The following is a 19,262-nucleotide window of genomic DNA, read 5'->3' on the forward strand; positions in this document are numbered from 1 at the left end:
TATATACTGTGTATATATTTTTGTATTTTGTTGTATTCTTATATTTTATATATCTGAGAGGAAGTTTCTATATTTATTCTACAATATAGTTTCTATATTTAATTTTATTTTAGGCGTAACAACACCAAAGCAAATTCCTTGTATGTACCATCATGCTTGGCAATAAAGTCTTTTCTGATTCTGATTCTTACTCTGAGTTTGGTGGCGTTTGGTTTGGTTGTGTTCATGGCAGAGACGGGTGGAGTCTCTCCTCTGTCATTTAATCTGGATTAAAGCAGAGTACCTGGTCCTAAACTGTCTGGTCCTGGTCCTGGTCCTGGTCCTGGTCCAGACCCTGGTCCTGGTCCTGGTCCAGACCCTGGTCCTGGTCCTGGTCCAGACCCTGGTCCTGGTCCTGGTCCTGGTGGAGTCTTAGCATTTCATTTTTTTTCTAAAATCTTTACTAATTTTGAAACGTTAACAGTGATTCATGTTGTCACTGACTTGATCATTTAAACTGTTTATCTTTCCACTGAATTATTTTTCATATATTTTATTTTGTCATGTCTCTGATTTAATTAACTTGTTTTGTTCCATCTTGATGTGATTCCGTTCACCAGCTGACACAGACGTTGGATCCCGTTCATATCAACATGAATCTGTTTCTGGTGAGAGGATGAACATGAAACAGGAAGCTTTTAAATGCCGTACGATTTATTAAACATCTTCTATAAAACACCAGATAGAAAATTATTTCTCTTTGTCACAACTTCATCGACACTGATAGAAAACAGACAGGAGCATGAACACAGCTCCACCTGCAGGACGCCTCCCGTCCCTACATTAATATCCACCATCACAGCTCAGAGTCAGTTTATTCTCTTTATTTCTGACTGATGATTAAAAGTCTCTGAGGACGATTTAAAGCTGCAGCTTTATTTAAACATCATGATGAAGACGAGAGTAAAAATAGAAATAAATAGAAGAGACGAAGGCTGCTCCTCCTCCTCCTCACCACTCCTTCTTCTTCTCGTCCATAGAGACCCCCCCCGGCCCCAGGGCCACCACCAGCAGCAGGCCTCCGATCACCGACGTGGTCTGGAAGAAGTCGTACTTGAGGAAGTCGTGCATGGGTCTGTAGGACGGGACGGTCCAGAAGGCGTTGAAGGTGAAGTTGATGCAGAGCAGCCAGGCCACCAGCGTCAGCGCCGCCAGCTTCGTCTTGAAGCCCACCGCCACCAGAACCATGAGCGCCGTCCCCACCAGGTTCTGAAGGAACTGAACACAGACCCGGGTTAGAGACCAGATCCTCTCTGCTCCACTCTGCCATGAATTTACTGTTTCTACTGATACCAAGCATCACGTAGCTGGAGCTAACCAGCTAGCCTCAGCTAACCAGCTAGCCTCAGCTAACCAGCTAGCCTCGGCTAACAGAGAAAACACACAGACAGACTTTAAAGTTCTCAGTCATCATGTCAGAGTTTCTTCTTCTGTCTCAATATTTCATCAAATCTAAAAACAATCGACATCATATGTAACTGATCTAGTTTTATTATCTTCTGTCCTTTAGAGTCTATCACATGATTCTACATCAACTATGAACCATGTGGTGACTTGACTGACAGAATCTGAGCCCTGTGTCTCCATCTAGTGGTCTAATGGTGATACTACAGATAATAAACACAATACAGTCATCTAGTAGTTAAAGTTAGCTTAGCATTGATATGTAGCAGCTTAGCATTGATATGTAGCATTCCTTGGTGACTGGTTCCCCTGGGGAGTTCCATGTGTGAACAACATGGAGGAAATCTCCATCTTCTTCTGGATTGTATAATGATCACAATGGTAGAATGTGATGATGTCCAGGAGAAATAAAATGTCCAAAGGTTGAATTGTGTGTACGTTGCCTCCTGTAGTGGAATCAGGAGGATTTTGTAGCCAGATTCACTTTCAAGAGGTAAGAACCCAACGTGGAACACTTTGGGTTCTTTGGTTCTCCACATGTCCAGATGGAGAGTGGGCCTGGTTCTATTGTTACTAGAACCTTTGTGAGGGTGTTAGAGGTTAAACTGTGTATTCAGACTCACTGTGAACAGACTGAGGTCAAAGTGCAGCAGCGTCATGAACATGAGGACCAGGAGGACACGTCCTCCCAGCTGCAGGAGGTTCTTGGGGGAACTCTGATGGCCGAGAGAAGGAACTCCTGCGAACACGCTGCGAGCCTCCCCTCTGCACTCAGCCAGCAGCAGGAGGAGGCCTCCACCCAGAGAGAGGTTCCTGCAGAGGAGACGGAGGAGGTCCTCACTTCACTTCTATTAAACCACCTGCCAGTAAAACCAGTTCAAAGACTCACCTCATTAAGAACTTGAGATCCCACAGGATGCTGTAGGCCACGGTCTGCAGGAACAACAACATTACCTCATCAACACTAGGATAACAAACTGTGTTCACCCAAAAACATTAAAGTGAAAGGTTCAGGTCATTAGAACGGGTTCATGAGGTCACGTTCATGAGGTCTGAAGTCTCATGGCTAAAAGGCTACGAGGAGCTACTGTTAGCTAGGAGGAGCTACTGTTAGTTAGGAGGAGCTACTGTTAGCTAGGAGGAGCTACTGTCAGCTAGGAGGAGCTACTGTTAGCGAGGAGGAGCTACTGTTAGCTAGGAGGAGCTACTGTTAGCTAGGAGGAGCTACTGTTAGCGAGGAGGAGCTACTGTTAGCGAGGAGGAGCTACTGTTAGCTAGGAGGAGCTACTGTTAGCTAGGAGGAGCTACTGTCAGCTAGGAGGAGCTACTGTCAGCTAGGAGGAGCTACTGTCAGCTAGGAGGAGCTACTGTTAGCGAGGAGGAGCTACTGTTAGCTAGGAGGAGTTACTGTCAGCTAGGAGGAGCTACTGTTAGCGAGGAGGAGCTACTGTTAGCTAGGAGGAGTTACTGTTAGCTAGGAGGAGCTACTGTTAGCTAGGAGGAGCTACTGTCAGCTAGGAGGAGCTACTGTTAGCGAGGAGGAGCTACTGTTAGCTAGGAGGAGTTACTGTTAGCTAGGAGGAGCTACTGTTAGTTAGGAGGAGCTACTGTGAGCTAGGAGGAGCTACTGTCAGTTAGGAGGAGCTACTGTTAGCTAGGAGGAGCTACTGTTAGCTAGGAGGAGCTACTGTTAGTTAGGAGGAGCTACTGTTAGCTAGGAGGAGTTACTGTCAGCTAGGAGGAGCTACTGTCAGCTAGGAGGAGCTACTGTTAGTTAGGAGGAGCTACTGTTAGTTAGGAGGAGCTACTGTCAGCTAGGAGGAGCTACTGTCAGCTAGGAGGAGTTACTGTCAGCTAGGAGGAGCTACTGTTAGCTAGGAGGAGCTACTGTCAGCTAGGAGGAGTTACTGTTAGCTAGGAGGAGTTACTGTTAGCTAGGAGGAGTTACTGTCAGCTAGGAGGAGCTACTGTTAGCTAGGAGGAGTTACTGTTAGCTAGGAGGAGCTACTGTCAGCTAGGAGGAGCTACTGTTAGCTAGGAGGAGCTACTGTTAGCTAGGAGGAGCTACTGTCATACAGAGCTAGCGTCTCCTGAATGACACTGATCATGACCACATGTCAGTCAACTGTGTCAGTTGCTCCCATTGGTCAATATTAGTTTGACTTAGTACCGCCCACTTCCTGGTTGCTGAAGAGTTTTTGTCTGTTGTTTACCAAGCCGTTACCATGGGGACACTAGCTGGGGCCTCATGTACTAAAACATTCCTACGTTCTCGTTCACGGAAAAGTTCAGAGGTATCAGAGGTAAATGTCCGTGAACTTGTCCGTTCCTTCACCAACGTCATGTCTGGTGTACGCTGGCTTCTACAGCTGTTGGTCCTCTGGAGACACTTAGAGGTGATGCTGGGAAACTGTCATCAATGTGAAAACTATTAGTCCGACCGGTCGACCCTGAGCAGAGCCATGCCAGCCGTGTGGGGCGGAGTTATCCTCATGTCAGCCAGGTATATCAAATACCCACAATGCATCTGAACAGGTCAGTTCTCTGAATGTATCAGAGCTATGGACTGGACACACACTGATATAAAAGAACCATCACATGATGAAACATGTTCATTCATCAATGATCAGATCAGATGTGATGCTTCATTAACCAACATGGTGGGACGTGGAGGACAGCTGTCAAAGAGGACATGTCTGTCTCCACTCCAGTGGAGGACAGCTGTCAAAGAGGACATGTCTGTCTCCACTCCAGTGGAGGACAGCTGTCAAAGAGGACATGTTTGTCTCCACTCCAGTGAGTAGCGTCTCCAGTTTTCCGTCTTACTCATTCTTATGTTTTCATTTTCTGATGAAGAGGGGATAGAGGGGAATCTCAGGTGGAGGGTCAATTTAAATATAATCTGCATATTTAAAAGGGGGCGTGGCCAGGGAGGGGTCAGGTACAACATGTGGGTTAGGGTACAAAGGAAATGTGCTTCTGGATCTGAGCGTGGGACACGTTTTAGTAGGAAATCCACTCAAGTCTTTGTACATGAGGCCTCAGGTGTGTTACCTGCAGAGCGATGACGGCAAACAGGGCGCAGCAGGCCTGATGGACGTAGTTCCTGCTGAGGATCAACACGCAGCCACCTGAAGAAGAAGAAGAAGAAGCTGTCAATCATCAGATAGACACGTCCTCACAGGGACAGGAAGACAGACGGGGCTGAGGGTGTCCATCAAGGTACAAAGTCCCTGTGCACAGCCCTGAGGGTGTGTTTTTTACCCAGCTGCCCCAGCAGGTTGATGAGGACGAAGACGTTGGCGAGGAAGCGTCCACAGCTCCAGGCGGAGTCAATGTAGTCGCTTTGCTCCGCCCACTGGAACCACATCCTGACGCCGTCCTCCAGGAAGGTGCTGACCAGACAGAGCCGGCCCACGTGGGGGAGGTACTGCTTGGTCACCCGCAGAAACTGCAGCAGAGGGGGCGGGGTCAGTGGAGACAGGGGGAGGGGTCAGTGGAGAGAGGGGGCGGGGTCAGCGACACCCCTGTTTACATCTTGTTCTGGTCTTCATGTTTACAGCGCTGATCTCTGACATAATCACTGAGTCCTATTATTAGAATCAGTTCTTACTAGCTTAGCATCGAGCTAACAGACTAACGGCAGTGTTTATTCGTCTACTTCCTGTCTCTTTGACCTGATTCTCTGACATGCCGGTCCCACAGGAGGATTTACAAAGAAAGAGTAGAAGAAGAAAACTACATAGAAGACATTAACTGTTGTTCCTGATCCGTCCACCAGGGGGCGCTCTGCTTTAGTCTCTGACACCAGAACTAATCAGTCAGCTGATCTAACAGCTGATGATGATGATGATGATGATGATGATGATGATGATGATGCTCTGCTTCCTGAGTTTCTGATGAAGCTTCTGATTTCATCTGTGAATCACTTCATTCTTCTACAGCGATGGACTAGAAAACATTTGAACATAATATCTTTATTTATTTATTCTATTTATTTGTGTCTGGTGTTTAACACGGATCATAGTTTAAATATTAATATGATGATGATGAATCAGTTAAACTAATGATTATTATGGGTAAATATCATTTACATAAATGTGAGGGGAAACATCTCCACAGCCAATCAGACGCCGGCTCACAGTGGGATGGAGGGTTGCCATGGAGACCAGGTTTGTTTACTACAGAGCCAGCAGCTGATTCTTATTAGTTAATCATGAACTCACATTAAGCTCTTTATTAATTAAAGCTCATCAGCTGGAGCTCGTTAACGCAGCTGTTGACAGGAACCTCAGATATAATTATTTATTTTACGGATTCATTTTCTTCTTTTAGTTTTTACTGCAGCCCCACATTATGACAGCAGCTGTCAATCATCTCTACCCTGATCAATGAGTTTATTGATCTGTCAGACGGAAGGAAATATCTTTACTAAACGATTTACTTTTAATGTGAAAGGAACTTTTAAAACCACCCACTTCCGCTCCAGACTCCGTTCAGAAATCAGTCAATTTAAGACTTCCGGTACAGGACACCGATACCAGCTCGACTCCTCCTGAACTTTAATAACGTTTAAATTAAACATCTGATAATAAGTGAGTTCATTTAAAGCTGATGTTATAAAGTTGGGACATGATCAGAGTGAACAACCATCAGTCTCAGTCAAAGCGTTCCCGTTCTCTGACAGAACACCAGACTCCGTTTAAAAAACACTCGTTTTTAAGTTTCTGGGCTTCTCCGTTGATTCTCACAGCTGTTTGAAAATTACTACAGACAATGAATGCATCAATGAGAGCCGCCCTTCAGCTCCGGCAACAAAATTAAAATGTTTTAAATCATATTTAGTGTTTCAGTGAAACTCATTTAGTTTTATTGTTAAACCAAAGTTAAAGTTGAACGTGTTTGTTCTTCGCTGGAGACTCTGACTCCGCTGAAGTTAAACTAGTTCATGCTGGAACGGACCGAGCCTCAGCCCTGACTCTGGCCGCCTCAGGGTGCGTATCTCCCGGCTGGAGGAGCTCACCTGGTCCGCCACGTCCTCCGCCCGGCTCATCAGGTCCCCGTGTGCCATGTCCGCAGATCAGACGCGTCCCAGCTCAGCTTCAAACCCGGAGAGAAGCGTCCCGGTCCGGCCCGCGGTGACGATGATGCTCCGCCGCTGCCTCCTCCGACCCACAATCCCCTGCGCTAAGCGGGAGCGCGCCCCCTGTGGCCGCGCAGGGACAAACATGCCACGTGGACGGAGCCACTGAGTTTGACGAGTGAATAAATAAATGTTATTATGTTTATGTTATTATATATTATTATGACCTGATCCTCACATAAGAGGTTTTTATTCATTGATTAATAAACTCATTTATTTCTAATTGTGTTTGTTTTGAGTAAAAAGATGAAAACAAACAAACATCAGTCAACAAGAAAAACAGATTCATTATTAATAGTGTTTAATAAATAAACACGCTCCTCATTTACATAAAGTTCAGTTTGTCCAATCAGGAGCAACCAGGAAGTGTTAATGTGGTCTGAAGCTGCAGTTCCAGCAGCAGCCACCAGGTGTCAGGGTGATTCAGCCCTCAGGTGTGAACAGCGCCCTCCAGTGGAGTCACGACCTCGAGCTGTTTCATGTTAGCTGACATGTTCAGAAACATTTACCTGGGTGCTAACTGTTAGCGTGCTAACTGTTAGCCTCGCTGGCTACCAGATTTCTAGAAGATAAACTTATACTGTTATATCAACACGACATAAAAGTTTAAAAGATTAAAAATAAAAGTTTAAAATGTTCAGAACCAGCTGTGATGCTGCTAACCAGCTAGCACATCACGCTTTGCCTTCAAATTCTGGAAATGTTCTTTCAGCTCAGAGTTTTGAGGTTTCATAATGTTAGCTGACACGTTCAGTCATAATGGAGGTGGATGGTGAGTTCATGTTAATATGCTGCTAACTGTTAGCTTCGGTGGCTACTAGACTTCTAGAAGGTAAACGTCTGCTCGGTGACGTGAATCAGAGCGAGAACTTTCACTGCTACACCAACATGACATGTTAGCGTCATGTTAGCAGACATGTTAGCAGACATGTTAGCGTCATGTTAGCAGACATGTTAGCAGACATGTTAGCGTGATGTTAGCAGACATGTTAGCGTCATGTTAGCAGACATATTAGCATCATGTTAGCAGACATGTTAGCGTCATGTTAGCAGACATGTTAGCAGACATGTTAGCAGACATGTTAGCGTCATATTAGCAGACATGTTAGCGTCATGTTAGCAGACATGTTAGCATCATGTTAGCAGACATGTTAGCGTCATGTTAGCAGACATGTTAGCGTCATGTTAGCAGACATGTTAGCAGACATGTTAGCAGACATATTAGCATCATGTTAGCAGACATGTTAGCAGACATGTTAGCAGACATGTTAGCGTCATATTAGCAGACATGTTAGCGTCATGTTAGCAGACATATTAGCGTGATGTTAGCAGACATGTTAGCGTCATATTAGCAGACATGTTAGCGTCATGTTAGCAGACATGTTAGCGTCATGTGAGCAGACATGTTAGCAGACATGTTAGCGTCATTTTAGCAGACATGTTAGCGTCATGTTAGCAGACATGTTAACAGACATGTTAGCGTCATATTAGCAGACATGTTAGCGTCATGTTAGCAGACATATTAGCATCATGTTAGCAGACATGTTAGCGTCATGTTAGCAGACATGTTAGCGTCATGTTAGCAGACATGTTAGCGTCATGTTAGCAGACATGTTAGCAGACATGTTAGCGTCATATTAGCAGACATGTTAGCGTCATGTTAGCAGACATATTAGCATCATGTTAGCAGACATGTCCAAAAACATGTTGACCAGCTTCATTATATCTTTAGGTTTCCTTAAGTTAGCCGCTCATTAGCTTGCTGACTGTTAACTCGGTAGCATCCAGATGCTAACAGTTTCCTAGCTGACGTTTTGGACGGCGAACATTCAGACCTCATGACATCATCAGACCATCTGAATGCACAGGTGCATTGTGGGAAACGGTGTGAGCAGGTCAGGTCAGAGCGGATCCGTCTTCATCTTTGTCTCCTGGTCTCCTCGTCTGAGCTCTGTGGCTCTGAGCAAACAAACAGTACACAACAACAACAATAAACAACAGGTGTGTGTGTGTGTGTGTGTGTGTGTTACCGGCAGGTGGAGGTAGTGTGTGTGTGTCCTGCAGTGTGTGTGTGTGTGTGTGTGTGTGTTACTTGCAGGTGGAGGTAGTGTGTGTGTGTCCTGCAGTGTGTGTGTGTGTGTGTGTGTGTGTGTGTGTTACCTGCAGGTGGAGGTAGTGTGTGTGTGTCCTGCAGTGTGTGTGTGTGTGTGTGTGTGTGTGTGTGTGTGTGTTACCTGCAGGTGGAGGTAGTGTGTGTGTGTCCTGCAGTGTGTGTGTGTGTGTGTGTGTGTGTGTTACCTGCAGGTGGAGGTAGTGTGTGTGTGTCCTGCAGTGTGTGTGTGTGTGTGTGTGTGTGTGTGTGTGTGTGTGTTACCTGCAGGTGGAGGTAGTGTGTGTGTGTCCTGCAGTGTGTGTGTGTGTGTGTGTGTGTGTGTTACCTGCAGGTGGAGGTAGTGTGTGTGTGTCCTGCAGTGTGTGTGTGTGTGTGTGTGTGTGTGTGTGTGTGTGTGTTACCTGCAGGTGGAGGTAGTGTGTGTGTGTCCTGCAGTGTGTGTGTGTGTGTGTGTGTGTGTGTTACCTGCAGGTGGAGGTAGTGTGTGTGTGTCCTGCAGTGTGTGTGTGTGTGTGTGTGTGTGTGTGTGTGTTACCTGCAGGTGGAGGTAGTGTGTGTGTGTCCTGCAGTGTGTGTGTGTGTGTGTGTGTGTGTGTGTGTGTGTCCTGCAGTGTGTGTGTGTGTGTGTGTGTGTGTTACCTGCAGGTGGAGGTAGTGTGTGTGTGTCCTGCAGTGTGTGTGTGTGTGTGTGTGTGTGTGTGTGTGTTACCTGCAGGTGGAGGTAGTGTGTGTGTGTCCTGCAGTGTGTGTGTGTGTGTGTGTGTGTGTGTTACCTGCAGGTGGAGGTAGTGTGTGTGTGTCCTGCAGTGTGTGTGTGTGTGTGTGTGTGTGTGTGTGTGTGTGTGTGTTACCTGCAGGTGGAGGTAGTGTGTGTGTGTCCTGCAGTGTGTGTGTGTGTGTGTGTGTGTGTGTTACCTGCAGGTGGAGGTAGTGTGTGTGTGTCCTGCAGTGTGTGTGTGTGTGTGTGTGTGTGTGTGTGTGTGTGTTACCTGCAGGTGGAGGTAGTGTGTGTGTGTCCTGCAGTGTGTGTGTCGAGCTGCCGTCTCTCGGTAGAAGAACTTGTTGCAGAGTCGACAGACGAAGCCACGAACAGGAACCACGAAGCTACTTCCTGTAGAGAGAGAGATCTCATTGGTCATCGGATCCATCGCTGTCATCGGTGAACCGTGGTTACTACGGTAACCACAGGGACATACCATACGTGATGCGGGGGTCGTACTCGTCTCTCTCCGCCTCCTCAGAGTCGACCACCTGAAACATTTGAAACCACATGATCAGAGTCTTGGCTCCTGATTGGCTTCTGAAGCTGACACCCTGCTCTGTGTTCACCTGGAACTCTTCCTCCTTTGACCCCGCCCCTTTGCCATCCTCTTCCTCATCAGCCACCTGTACTTCCTCCTCCTCCTCCTCCTCCTCCTCCTCCTCCTCCTGGAAGCAGCCCACGGCATCAACAGTGATAAGCTCCTCCTCCTCCGGGTGCACCTGTGAGGAGACAGACTCAGAATCAGACTCAGCCTCTGACCTGGACGTCCTCCAGCGTCTCCTCGCCGTCCTCACCTGCTGTTTGTGTTCGGGAGACTTCATGTGCTCCACGAACTTCCTGGGCGTCCTGAAGTGGCGCTGACACACCGGGCAGAAGGGACGACACATCTGCTTACACATCTGGACCAGACAGGAAACAGTCATGAGCTCAGCTTCCTGTCTGCCTCCGCCGCCGCTGCCCACCATGTCTGGCCCCGCCCACCATGTCTGGCCCCGCCCACCATGTCTGGCCCCGCCCTCCATGTCTGGCCCCGCCCTCACCTTGTGCTGTTTGGTTCGTCGGTGGACGATGACGTCTCCGCCGAAGTAAGTCTGACAGGTGTCGCACCAGCGCTGGTCGTCAGGCCGACGCCCCCTGCTGGGAGGGAGGGTGTTTATATGAATGTAACTCCAGCTGTGGACGTCTTCATAACAAAGACAGATGTGAACCTGTGCTGCAGCGTGCTCAGGCGCATGGAGCGTGTGACCTCCTGCAGCTTCTTCAGGTGTTCTGCTCCTGACATGTGCTCCTGAAACACCTGCACCACACAAACACATCCACGTTAAAACCACAGAAGAAGAAAGTGGATGCTGGTCCAGTCTGTTCTTAGCCTTAGCATTAGCCTTAGCATCAACATTAGCCTCCCCCTCCAGTGGAGCCTCTGCTGGTCTGGTCTAACGTCTCACCTGTAGTGAGGGACAGCTGACGTTACAGATGTGACAGCGGTGTCCACCTGTCTGTCTCTCTGCTCTCCTGTCTGTCTGTCCAAACTCTCTGCTGCCGCTGCTCTGCTGGATGGTGACCTTCAGTGTCCCCACGCTCTGCAGCTACACAACACGTCATCAACCTTTCATTTATTTAGACGTAATAAGTTTAATAATCTAAACCTTTAAATAAAAACCTCGGCCGCTCTGCTGTCCTCCGCTGCCCTCTGCTGGTCGGGAGGACGAACGTCTGCTGACACATAAACCTCATCAGTCACCGACACTAAACCAGGAAACTGTTCATCTGTAGCTCACCTCCAGCTGGACCACATGACCCTGACGCTCTCTCTCTATTGGTCGGAGCCGCTGCCTCCTCCGTTCTGTGGAAAACACAAAAACCAGACGTCTCCCGTTAAGATATCTGCCTGTAGGGGGCGCTAACAACACCTAGCATTCACTCATTCAACACAATGTTAGCTCTGAATCAGGCCGACCCGTCCATCTTGGCTCTCACTGTCCTGAACCCTCGCCTCCTCTCTCTTCTTCTGTGGTGGCAGAGCTGCAGCACTTCCTGTCTGCTGAACAAAAAACAAACACATTCATAAACATGCGAGGAGCAGGAGGAGGAGCAGGAGCAGGAGGAGGAGGAGCAGGAGGAGGAGGAGGAGGAGCAGGAGGAGCAGGAGCAGGAGGGTGCGTTAGTTTTATCCACCTGCTGAGCTGGAGGAGGGAATCGAACACACGGCTGCCTGCAGCAGGTAGAGAACACCTGCAGAGACCACAGAAGAAGAACGACCAGAGAAACAAAGAGATGATGCTGAACACCTGAGATCAGGTCTGCCTCTAATCTGCACCAACCAATCAGTGAGCTGCTCTCACCTGTCTGACCATGAAGAAGCGTGGACCTGCTGACCTTTGACCTCTGAACCTGCAGATATAAACACACTGAACAGAAACTCATTATTCTCATCTGAAACTAACTCCTGATTAACAATCACTGAAGACGAACACAGATCAACATGTCAGCTCAACGTTAACACAGAAAACGACTGAATTAGATGAAGTGAAACAATCTGTATAAAACGTAAAGCAGCCTGGTGTTTCTATTGTGAGCCGAATGAAAGGTCAGGTTTACTGGATCGCTTACATGTCTTCAATATTTCTAAATGAAGGACGTTACTCGGTTGAACGTGAAACAAACGTTAAAGTTACAGTTATTTTAATGGAAACCTCGCTGTGGTCGCGGCTGAGCTAAAGCTATCGAGATAAACATGGAGAACAGAGTTTAATTTAAACATTATATCTCCGTTTTATTTTCTCCCAGATATTGACGAAGGTTTAATCTCACAGTAAAGACACATATTAGATGTTTACTGCGGTTTAATTTAGCTCACCTCGGCTGAAGCTAACGCTAGCTCGGCTGCCTGTAAACACCATAGAATGAGGCTGTTTGTCTGTGAGCGGGTCTGTCGCCCCCTGGTGGTCCGGAGGAAGAGCTGCGGCCGTCTGAGGAACTGCAGCCTCAAATCAAACCGAATACGATCTGTCTGTGCTGTTTATGAAACTTATCATTCATTCATCTTCTGTAACCTCTTGTCCTGTGAAGGGTCATGGGGGTCTGGAGCCTATCCCAGCTGTCATTGGTCTAGGGGGGGGGGGGGTCCACCCTGGACAGGTCTCCAGTCTGTCCCAGCTGTCATTGGTCTAGAGGGGGGGGGGGGTCCACCCTGGACAGGTCTCCAGTCTGTCCCAGCTGTCATCGGTCTAGAGGGGGGGGGGGTCCACCCTGGACAGGTCTCCAGTCTGTCCCAGCTGTCATCGGTCTAGAGGGGGGGGGGGGGTCCACCCTGGACAGGTCTCCAGTCTGTCCCAGCTGTCATCGGTCTAGAGGGGGGGGGGGTCCACCCTGGACAGGTCTCCAGTCTATCCCAGCTGTCATCGGTCTAGAGGGGGGGGGGGTCCACCCTGGACAGGTCTCCAGTCTATCCCAGCTGTCATCGGTCTAGAGGGGGGGGGGGGGTCCACCCTGGACAGGTCTCCAGTCTATCCCAGCTGTCATCGGTCTAGAGGGGGGGGGGGTCCACCCTGGACAGGTCTCCAGTCTATCCCAGCTGTCATTGGTCTAGAGGGGGGTCCACCCTGGACAGGTCTCCAGTCTATCCCAGCTGTCATTGGTCTAGAGGGGGGGGGGGGTCCACCCTGGACAGGTCTCCAGTCTATCCCAGCTGTCATCGGTCTAGAGGGGGGGGGGGGTCCACCCTGGACAGGTCTCCAGTCTGTCCCAGCTGTCATTGGTCTAGAGGGGGGGTCCACCCTGGACAGGTCTCCAGTCTATCCCAGCTGTCACTGGTCTAGAGGGGGGGTCCACCCTGGACAGGTCTCCAGTCTATCCCAGCTGTCACTGGTCTAGAGGGGGGGTCCACCCTGGACAGGTCTCCAGTCTATCCCAGCTGTCACTGGTCTAGAGGGGGGGTCCACCCTGGACAGGTCTCCAGTCTATCCCAGCTGTCATTGGTCTAGAGGGGGGGTCCACCCTGGACAGGTCTCCAGTCTATCACAGGGCTAACACAGAGAGACACTCACACCTACGGCCAATTTAGAATCACCAATGAACCTAACCAGCATGTCTTTGGACGGTGGGAGGAAGCTGGAGAACCTGGAGAGAACCCACACAGACACAGGGAGAACATGCAGACTCCACACAGAAAGGAACCAGTCAGAACATGGATTAGAACCCAGAACCTTCTGGCTGTGAGGCATCAGTGCTGACCACCACACCACTGTACCGCCCCGAAACTGATCAGATTCTTCTTTTAATATTTGTATTCTGTATAAAACAATCTTAGTATAATGAAACAGCACACTGGCTGTTCTTCTGTATTAAAAATAATCCAAATAAAATAAATACAATAAATGTACGAAAATGCATTAATAGAGAACAACAACAATACAAACAGTATTTTCCATTCAGCACTTGTTTTTACTGTGTTCTGTTTTAATCTGAAACCTTTGTCTTCCTCTGCAGCCATGAAGCCGGTCTGAGCGCTGCGTGTTAAATCAGTCACTAAATGATCTGCATTGTGTTTCCACGGCGCTCGCTGTTGGACGAGGGCTGGAAGTTATTTCAAGTTGCTGTGGATCAGCTGGTATTTCCTGGATTCTCTCTGCAGACGGATGAGCTGCAGACTGGAAACACGTCCTGTGACTGAGTCTCTAATTTATGGAGAGACAAGAGTCTGAGCAGCTGCAGAGAAGAAAAACTAGAATCCACTGAGTAGAACCGGTAGAGCTGGAAACACAGAGAACATGTAATAATAAAACGTCTGCAGCGTCCAGAAGGCTGTCTCCTGGGGACAATAAAAAGTGATGGACATGCTTGCTGTTTCCACGGCGACTCGTGAAGTCATACACACGTTAGACTGATATATTATATTATATTATATTATATTATATTATATTATATTATATTATATTATATTATATTATATTAACTTACATCATTAAACAACGACACGTTCAGATAAATGTAAATATCAGAGCTCCTCATACAGAGCCCTGAGGAACACCTGCACTGATTTTAAATAATAATAAATGAATAAAGAAACACATATAATCCTGATGTTCATCATTAATGTGTAATAACTGAGAGAGCTGTTCATTTCATTTCCTACAACTATTGAACAGACTCGTGTTCTTAATATTTTGGCCTTGTCAGTGGACCAGGATTATTTATTTTTATTTTAGAAGCTTATAAATATCAGAGAAAAGGAAAGATCGTTGTCATTCTCAGCTTCTTCTTCACCTGAAGACCTGTCGTCATGGAAACCCTCCAACACAAAAGAAAACGCTGCAGCTCCGTCACGTTACCGAGACAAGAAGACAAACAGAGGGACAACGATCTGTCTCCATCTGAATAAACTGAACTAAATAAGACGAGAAAAAGATAAAAGAGTGAGAACGAGGTCGTGAGATGACACAGGTCATTGGTTCTAGTGAAAACACAAACTGACGCTGAACCAGAATCTGGTTTTCACTGGTGTACCTAATGAAGTGGCCAGTTTAAAAAAGTGTCGAGTGATTATTTCCTTAGTTTTTGCAGCAGCAGGTCAGTGTAACCTGAAACGTGTCTGTTAATGGATTCAACACATGTTTCATCACAGCTGCTGTAAACCTCCCAGAACTAGACCTGGATGTAACCCGGGTTCTGTGAGTGAGAACAGAACTGAGTGGGAGCCGTAGTGACCTGGATGTAACCCGGGTTCCGTGAGTGAGAACAGAACTGAGTGGGAGCGGTGGTGACCTGGATGTAACCCGGGTTCCGTGAGTGAGAACAGAACGGAGTGGGAGCCCTAGTGACCTGGATGTAACCCGGGTTCTATGAGTGAGAACAGAACTGAGTGGGAGCCCTAGTGACCTGGATGTAACCCGGTTTCTATGAGTGAGAACAGAACTGAGTGGGAGCCCTAGTGACCTGGATGTAACCCGGGTTCCGTGAGTGAGAACAGAACTGAGTGGGAGCGGTGGTGACCTGGATGTAACCCGGGTTCCGCGAGTGAGAACAGAACGGAGTGGGAGCGGTGGTGACCTGGATGTAACCCGGGTTCCGCGAGTGAGAACAGAACTGAGTGTGAGCGGTGGTGACCTGGATGTGACCCGGGTTCTATGAGTGAGAACAGAACTGAGTGTGAGCGGTGGTGACCTGGATGTAACCCGGGTTCTGCGAGTGAGAACAGAACCGAGTGGGAGCGGTGGTGACCTGGATGTAACCCGGGTTCCGCGAGTGAGAACAGAACTGAGTGTGAGCCGTAGTGACCTGGATGTGACCCGGGTTCTGCGAGTGAGAACAGAACCGAGTGGGAGCGGTGGTGACCTGGATGTAACCCGGGTTCTATGAGTGAGAACAGAACCGAGTGGGAGCGGTGGTGACCTGGATGTAACCCGGGTTCTATGAGTGAGAACAGATTCAATGTTAAAAGTCAAACTTATTTTTATTAACAACATTAATATGTTTGACACTGACAACACGTTCAACATGTCGCGTCTTCACGTCAGAGCAACGTTTGGGTACATAGAAGAATAATGTATTAGCATATTAGCATATTAGCATATTAGCATAGGGTTGAGTCATGGGAACGCCTCCGTCCTGACACAGGAAGTGACGTCACATCAGTAGAAGTCCTCGTCGTAGTCGGTGGCGTCCATCACCTGCTTCATCTCAGACACGCTGTTGGCCAGGTAGGACGACAGCTCCTCTGAAGGACAGACAGGTGAAGACAGTGAGACACGTGGACATCCTGTTGAAAGCTACACCTGTTCATCATCTGTCTCACCTGCTCCCAGGACTCCCAGGACAGCGGAGGCGGAGACAGATCCTAGGTTGTTGTGAGCGATGCAGTGATAGGTTCCTGAGTCCCCAGGCTCCGCCCCCTCAATCTGCAGCCAACTGGAGAGCTCGAATTTCAGAGGACCGCCTCGAGACTGTGAGACAGAATCAGACAAGTGTCCTCTTACCTGTCTGAGGACTAGAGCGCTAAAATATGTCTCCGTTCTTTTAAAGGAGGCGGGGCTACAGCTTCAGGTGTGTGTGTACCTGGACAGAGATGTGTGGGTCGTCCCCCGGCAGGACGACGTCTCCTCCTCCGTCCTTCCTCCACTCGACCAACGCCATCGGGAACGCAAAGACCTCACAGAGAAACACCAGACTACTGCCGGTCCCTCTGACCTGGCTCTGAGGGGGGACCTTAATGACCGGGACTGACAGGGACATTGACAGGGACAGGTCAGAGACAGAGACAAAGACAGAGACAAGACAGAGACAAGACAGGTCAGAGACAGGGACAGAGACAGAGACAAGACAGGTCAGAGACAGGGACAGAGACAGAGACAGGGACAGGTCAGAGACAGAGACAGAGACAGAGACAGAGAGAGAGACAGAGACAGGTCAGAAAAAGGACAGACACAGGTCAGAGACAGAGACAAGACAGGTCAGAGACAGAGACAGGACAGAGACAGAGAGAGAGACAGACACAGGTCAGACACAGGTCAGAGACAGAGACAGGTCAGACACAGGTCAGAGACAGAGACAGGACAGAGCGAGACAGAGACAGGTACAGAGACAGAGACAGAGACAGAGACAAGTCAGAGACAGGTCAGAGAGACAGGTCAGAGACAGGACAGAGAGACACAGACACAGAGACAGACACAGGACAGACACAGGTCAGAGACAGAGACAAGACAGGTCAGAGACAGATAGACAGTTCTAATAAACCAGCCCTCTTCCGGCCCCTGTCCCGTGGCCCCTGTCCCCTGGTCCCAGGTGGTCTTACCTGTCCTACAGGGGCCCCTCCCTCTGGGCTCCAGGCCCGGTTCGCTGAACGCGGCCTCTCTGAACTGACACATGTTGAAGTATGTGGATCCATCGGAACCACAGACCGCCTCCTGGTCCTCACACACACACACCTCCTCCTCTTCATCTCCTCCTCCTCTTCCTCCTCCTGCGGGACCGGGATCCGCCGCACACCGCATCCCGGTCCCACACAGCCCGTAGAACACGCTCCGGTCCCCCGGGTCGCAGGCCTGTCCCTCCAGGTTCCCGCACTCCTCACAGCAGCCGCAGGGGTCCAGCACCAGGCCGGCCCGGCAGCCTCGGGTCTCCGGGCACTGGTCCAGCTCACACGGCCCGCAGCCCTCCACCGGACCGGTCCCGTTCCCGCTGCGCCCCCCGCCGCCTCCCAGCTCCTCATCCAGCCGGTCGTAGTCCAGCAGCGGGTCGGTGAGGGAGAGGTGACCGGGCGCATCGGTGCCGAGGTCGGGCAGCTGGTTGGGGAAAGCCCGGTATGTGTGGAGGTTCAGACCGAGACTGAGGAGAACCAGAACCAGCATCCTGACACCGGACTGGAGCTGGAGCAGAGCCCGGTTCTGTGTCCTGAAGGAGCCGCAGAGACCGAGACTCACATTCCTCTAAAAACAAACAAACAAACAAACAAACAAACAAATAAATAAACAAACCGGAAACTAATAAAACAAATAAAACTAATAAAGAGCGCGAGGACTCGAGGACAAGAACCGGACTCAGAAACTGCTGTTGGTTCTGAACAGCTGAGCGCCTCCACACACGCACGAGACTCCGAGGTCAATACACCAAAATAAAACACACAGCTTCCGGTTTAGCCCTTCAATGTAAAAGCCTGGTAAAAGTCAGAAGACGTGAATGAAACAGAAGCTGTAGTTCCTCTAACGTCCACTAGAGGCTCCGCCCCCAGCCCCGTGGACCTCCATCATAATCTACATGTCCACATCCGGGTACTGAAACATGATGAAGGTTTCCGGAGCTCACCTGATTAAATGAGATCACAGTTATCTCATCAACATCTCACCTTCTTGTTATATTAATGGACACTGCTGCACCTCACCATCATTCCCATGTTTATAATATTATATATTCTTCTGTCTCTGTTTCTTGTACTTTGTTCATTTACTAACTCTGTACAGTTTTGACTTGTTCTATTTCTATTTTATTTTACTAGATTTTACTATTTGTGGTTCTTCAGAGTGTTTTTAACTAAGCCACTGTGACCAAGCAGTTCCCTTTGTGGATCAATTAACACAGTTAGCTAACATGCTAACATGCTAACATGCTAACTGTAGCTAGGCGGAGACATTAACATGAGATCAGCTGAAATAAAGTGAAGTCAGACGACGTACTGCAGCTTTTATTCTGAAGGGTTACGGTTAGTGTTTCCGGCCTCGCGGTGTCTCACCTGACGGTCTCTGGGGGTCTCAGTCCGACAGCTGTTAGAGTCATCAGGAAGTGGTTTGTAGGGTCTGGAGGTTCCCAGGGTCCTCCAGGATGAACCACCAGGGTCCTGGAATGTTCTCAGAGCTGGAAGGAGCTTGTTTAAACTAGTCTGGCCACTTCATTAGGTACAGACACCAGTGAGATCAGTGGAGGTGATGTCGGTTCACCTGGAGGATCACGGTGGAGGAGGGGCTGGGTTTGAGGAGATGATCCATATTTAAGAACCAGCTACAGTTGATAGTTCTACGTAATATAAACCTGACAGTTAGCAAGTAGCTAACTGAACGTAGGAAACGTATAGTCATGAAGAAAGGATGAGGCTGATGAATAATAAATGAAGTGAGCGGCCGTCCACCTCCACCATCTCTGAACATGTCTGCTAACAGGAAGCTAACAGGAAGCTAACAGGTGGGCTGGAGGTGGAGGACACCACCAGAGGGTCTGATGTTATTTAGTTGTGACAGCAGTAATCTGATTACTCTGAGGACAGATGTCTGATGCTTTGAGGATCAAAGGAGGATGATGATGATGATGATGAT

At 48.7% G+C, this 19,262-nt stretch overlaps 3 protein-coding genes across 3 annotated transcripts; all 3 read right to left on the bottom strand.

The window, feature by feature from the left end:
* Positions 1 to 675: 675 nt before the first annotated feature.
* Positions 676 to 6,640, bottom strand: LOC311493038 (surfeit locus protein 4-like). Its single transcript, XM_084551543.1, has 6 exons — positions 6,467 to 6,640; positions 4,708 to 4,894; positions 4,498 to 4,574; positions 2,333 to 2,376; positions 2,067 to 2,256; positions 676 to 1,257 (listed from the first exon to the last, which is right to left on the bottom strand). Exons 1-6 carry the CDS (start codon positions 6,512 to 6,514, stop codon positions 991 to 993), a joined length of 813 nt encoding a protein of 270 aa, XP_084407669.1. The 5' UTR covers positions 6,515 to 6,640; the 3' UTR covers positions 676 to 990.
* A 239-nt stretch (positions 6,641 to 6,879) lies between these two features.
* Positions 6,880 to 15,959, bottom strand: ciz1b (cdkn1a interacting zinc finger protein 1b; the record flags this gene model as incomplete). Its single annotated transcript, XM_084552356.1, has 18 exons — positions 6,880 to 8,545; positions 9,689 to 9,810; positions 9,896 to 9,950; positions 10,029 to 10,181; positions 10,257 to 10,361; positions 10,503 to 10,599; positions 10,671 to 10,759; positions 10,908 to 11,048; positions 11,123 to 11,175; positions 11,241 to 11,305; positions 11,420 to 11,503; positions 11,638 to 11,694; positions 11,805 to 11,853; positions 12,320 to 12,446; positions 15,112 to 15,300; positions 15,397 to 15,585; positions 15,682 to 15,813; positions 15,951 to 15,959. The coding sequence occupies 18 exons, from the start codon at positions 15,957 to 15,959 to the stop codon at positions 8,483 to 8,485; spliced, it is 1,779 nt and encodes a 592-aa protein (XP_084408482.1). The 3' UTR covers positions 6,880 to 8,482.
* On the bottom strand, positions 15,910 to 17,982 carry kazald3 (Kazal-type serine peptidase inhibitor domain 3). The gene is made up of 4 exons (XM_084550993.1): positions 17,252 to 17,982; positions 16,516 to 16,679; positions 16,256 to 16,403; positions 15,910 to 16,177 (listed from the first exon to the last, which is right to left on the bottom strand). The coding sequence occupies exons 1-4, from the start codon at positions 17,805 to 17,807 to the stop codon at positions 16,092 to 16,094; spliced, it is 954 nt and encodes a 317-aa protein (XP_084407119.1). The 5' UTR covers positions 17,808 to 17,982; the 3' UTR covers positions 15,910 to 16,091.
* Between the last annotated feature and the right edge of the window lie 1,280 nt (positions 17,983 to 19,262).

This window comes from Chelon labrosus (genome assembly GCF_963514085.1).
Source record: "Chelon labrosus genome assembly, chromosome: 9".
Lineage (NCBI taxonomy): Eukaryota > Metazoa > Chordata > Actinopteri > Mugiliformes > Mugilidae > Chelon > Chelon labrosus.

Bases quoted from the DNA above. Each gene is read 5' to 3' on its own strand.
- LOC311493038 (XM_084551543.1), bottom strand. From the start codon at position 6,514: ATGGCACACGGGGACCTGATGAGCCGGGCGGAGGACGTGGCGGACCAG. The intron at 4,895-6,466 runs GTGAGCTCCTCC...CCTCTGCTGCAG, and splicing joins CGGAGGACGTGGCGGACCAG to TTTCTGCGGGTGACCAAGCA. The intron at 2,377-4,497 runs GTAACACACCTG...TTGTTCCTGCAG, and splicing joins TTGCCGTCATCGCTCTGCAG to ACCGTGGCCTACAGCATCCT.
- kazald3 (XM_084550993.1), bottom strand. From the start codon at position 17,807: ATGCTGGTTCTGGTTCTCCTCAGTCTCGGTCTGAACCTCCACACATAC. The intron at 16,404-16,515 runs GTACACACACAC...TCTGTCTCACAG, and splicing joins ACCCACACATCTCTGTCCAG to TCTCGAGGCGGTCCTCTGAA. The intron at 16,178-16,255 runs GTGAGACAGATG...TCTGTCCTTCAG, and splicing joins CCTGGGAGTCCTGGGAGCAG to AGGAGCTGTCGTCCTACCTG.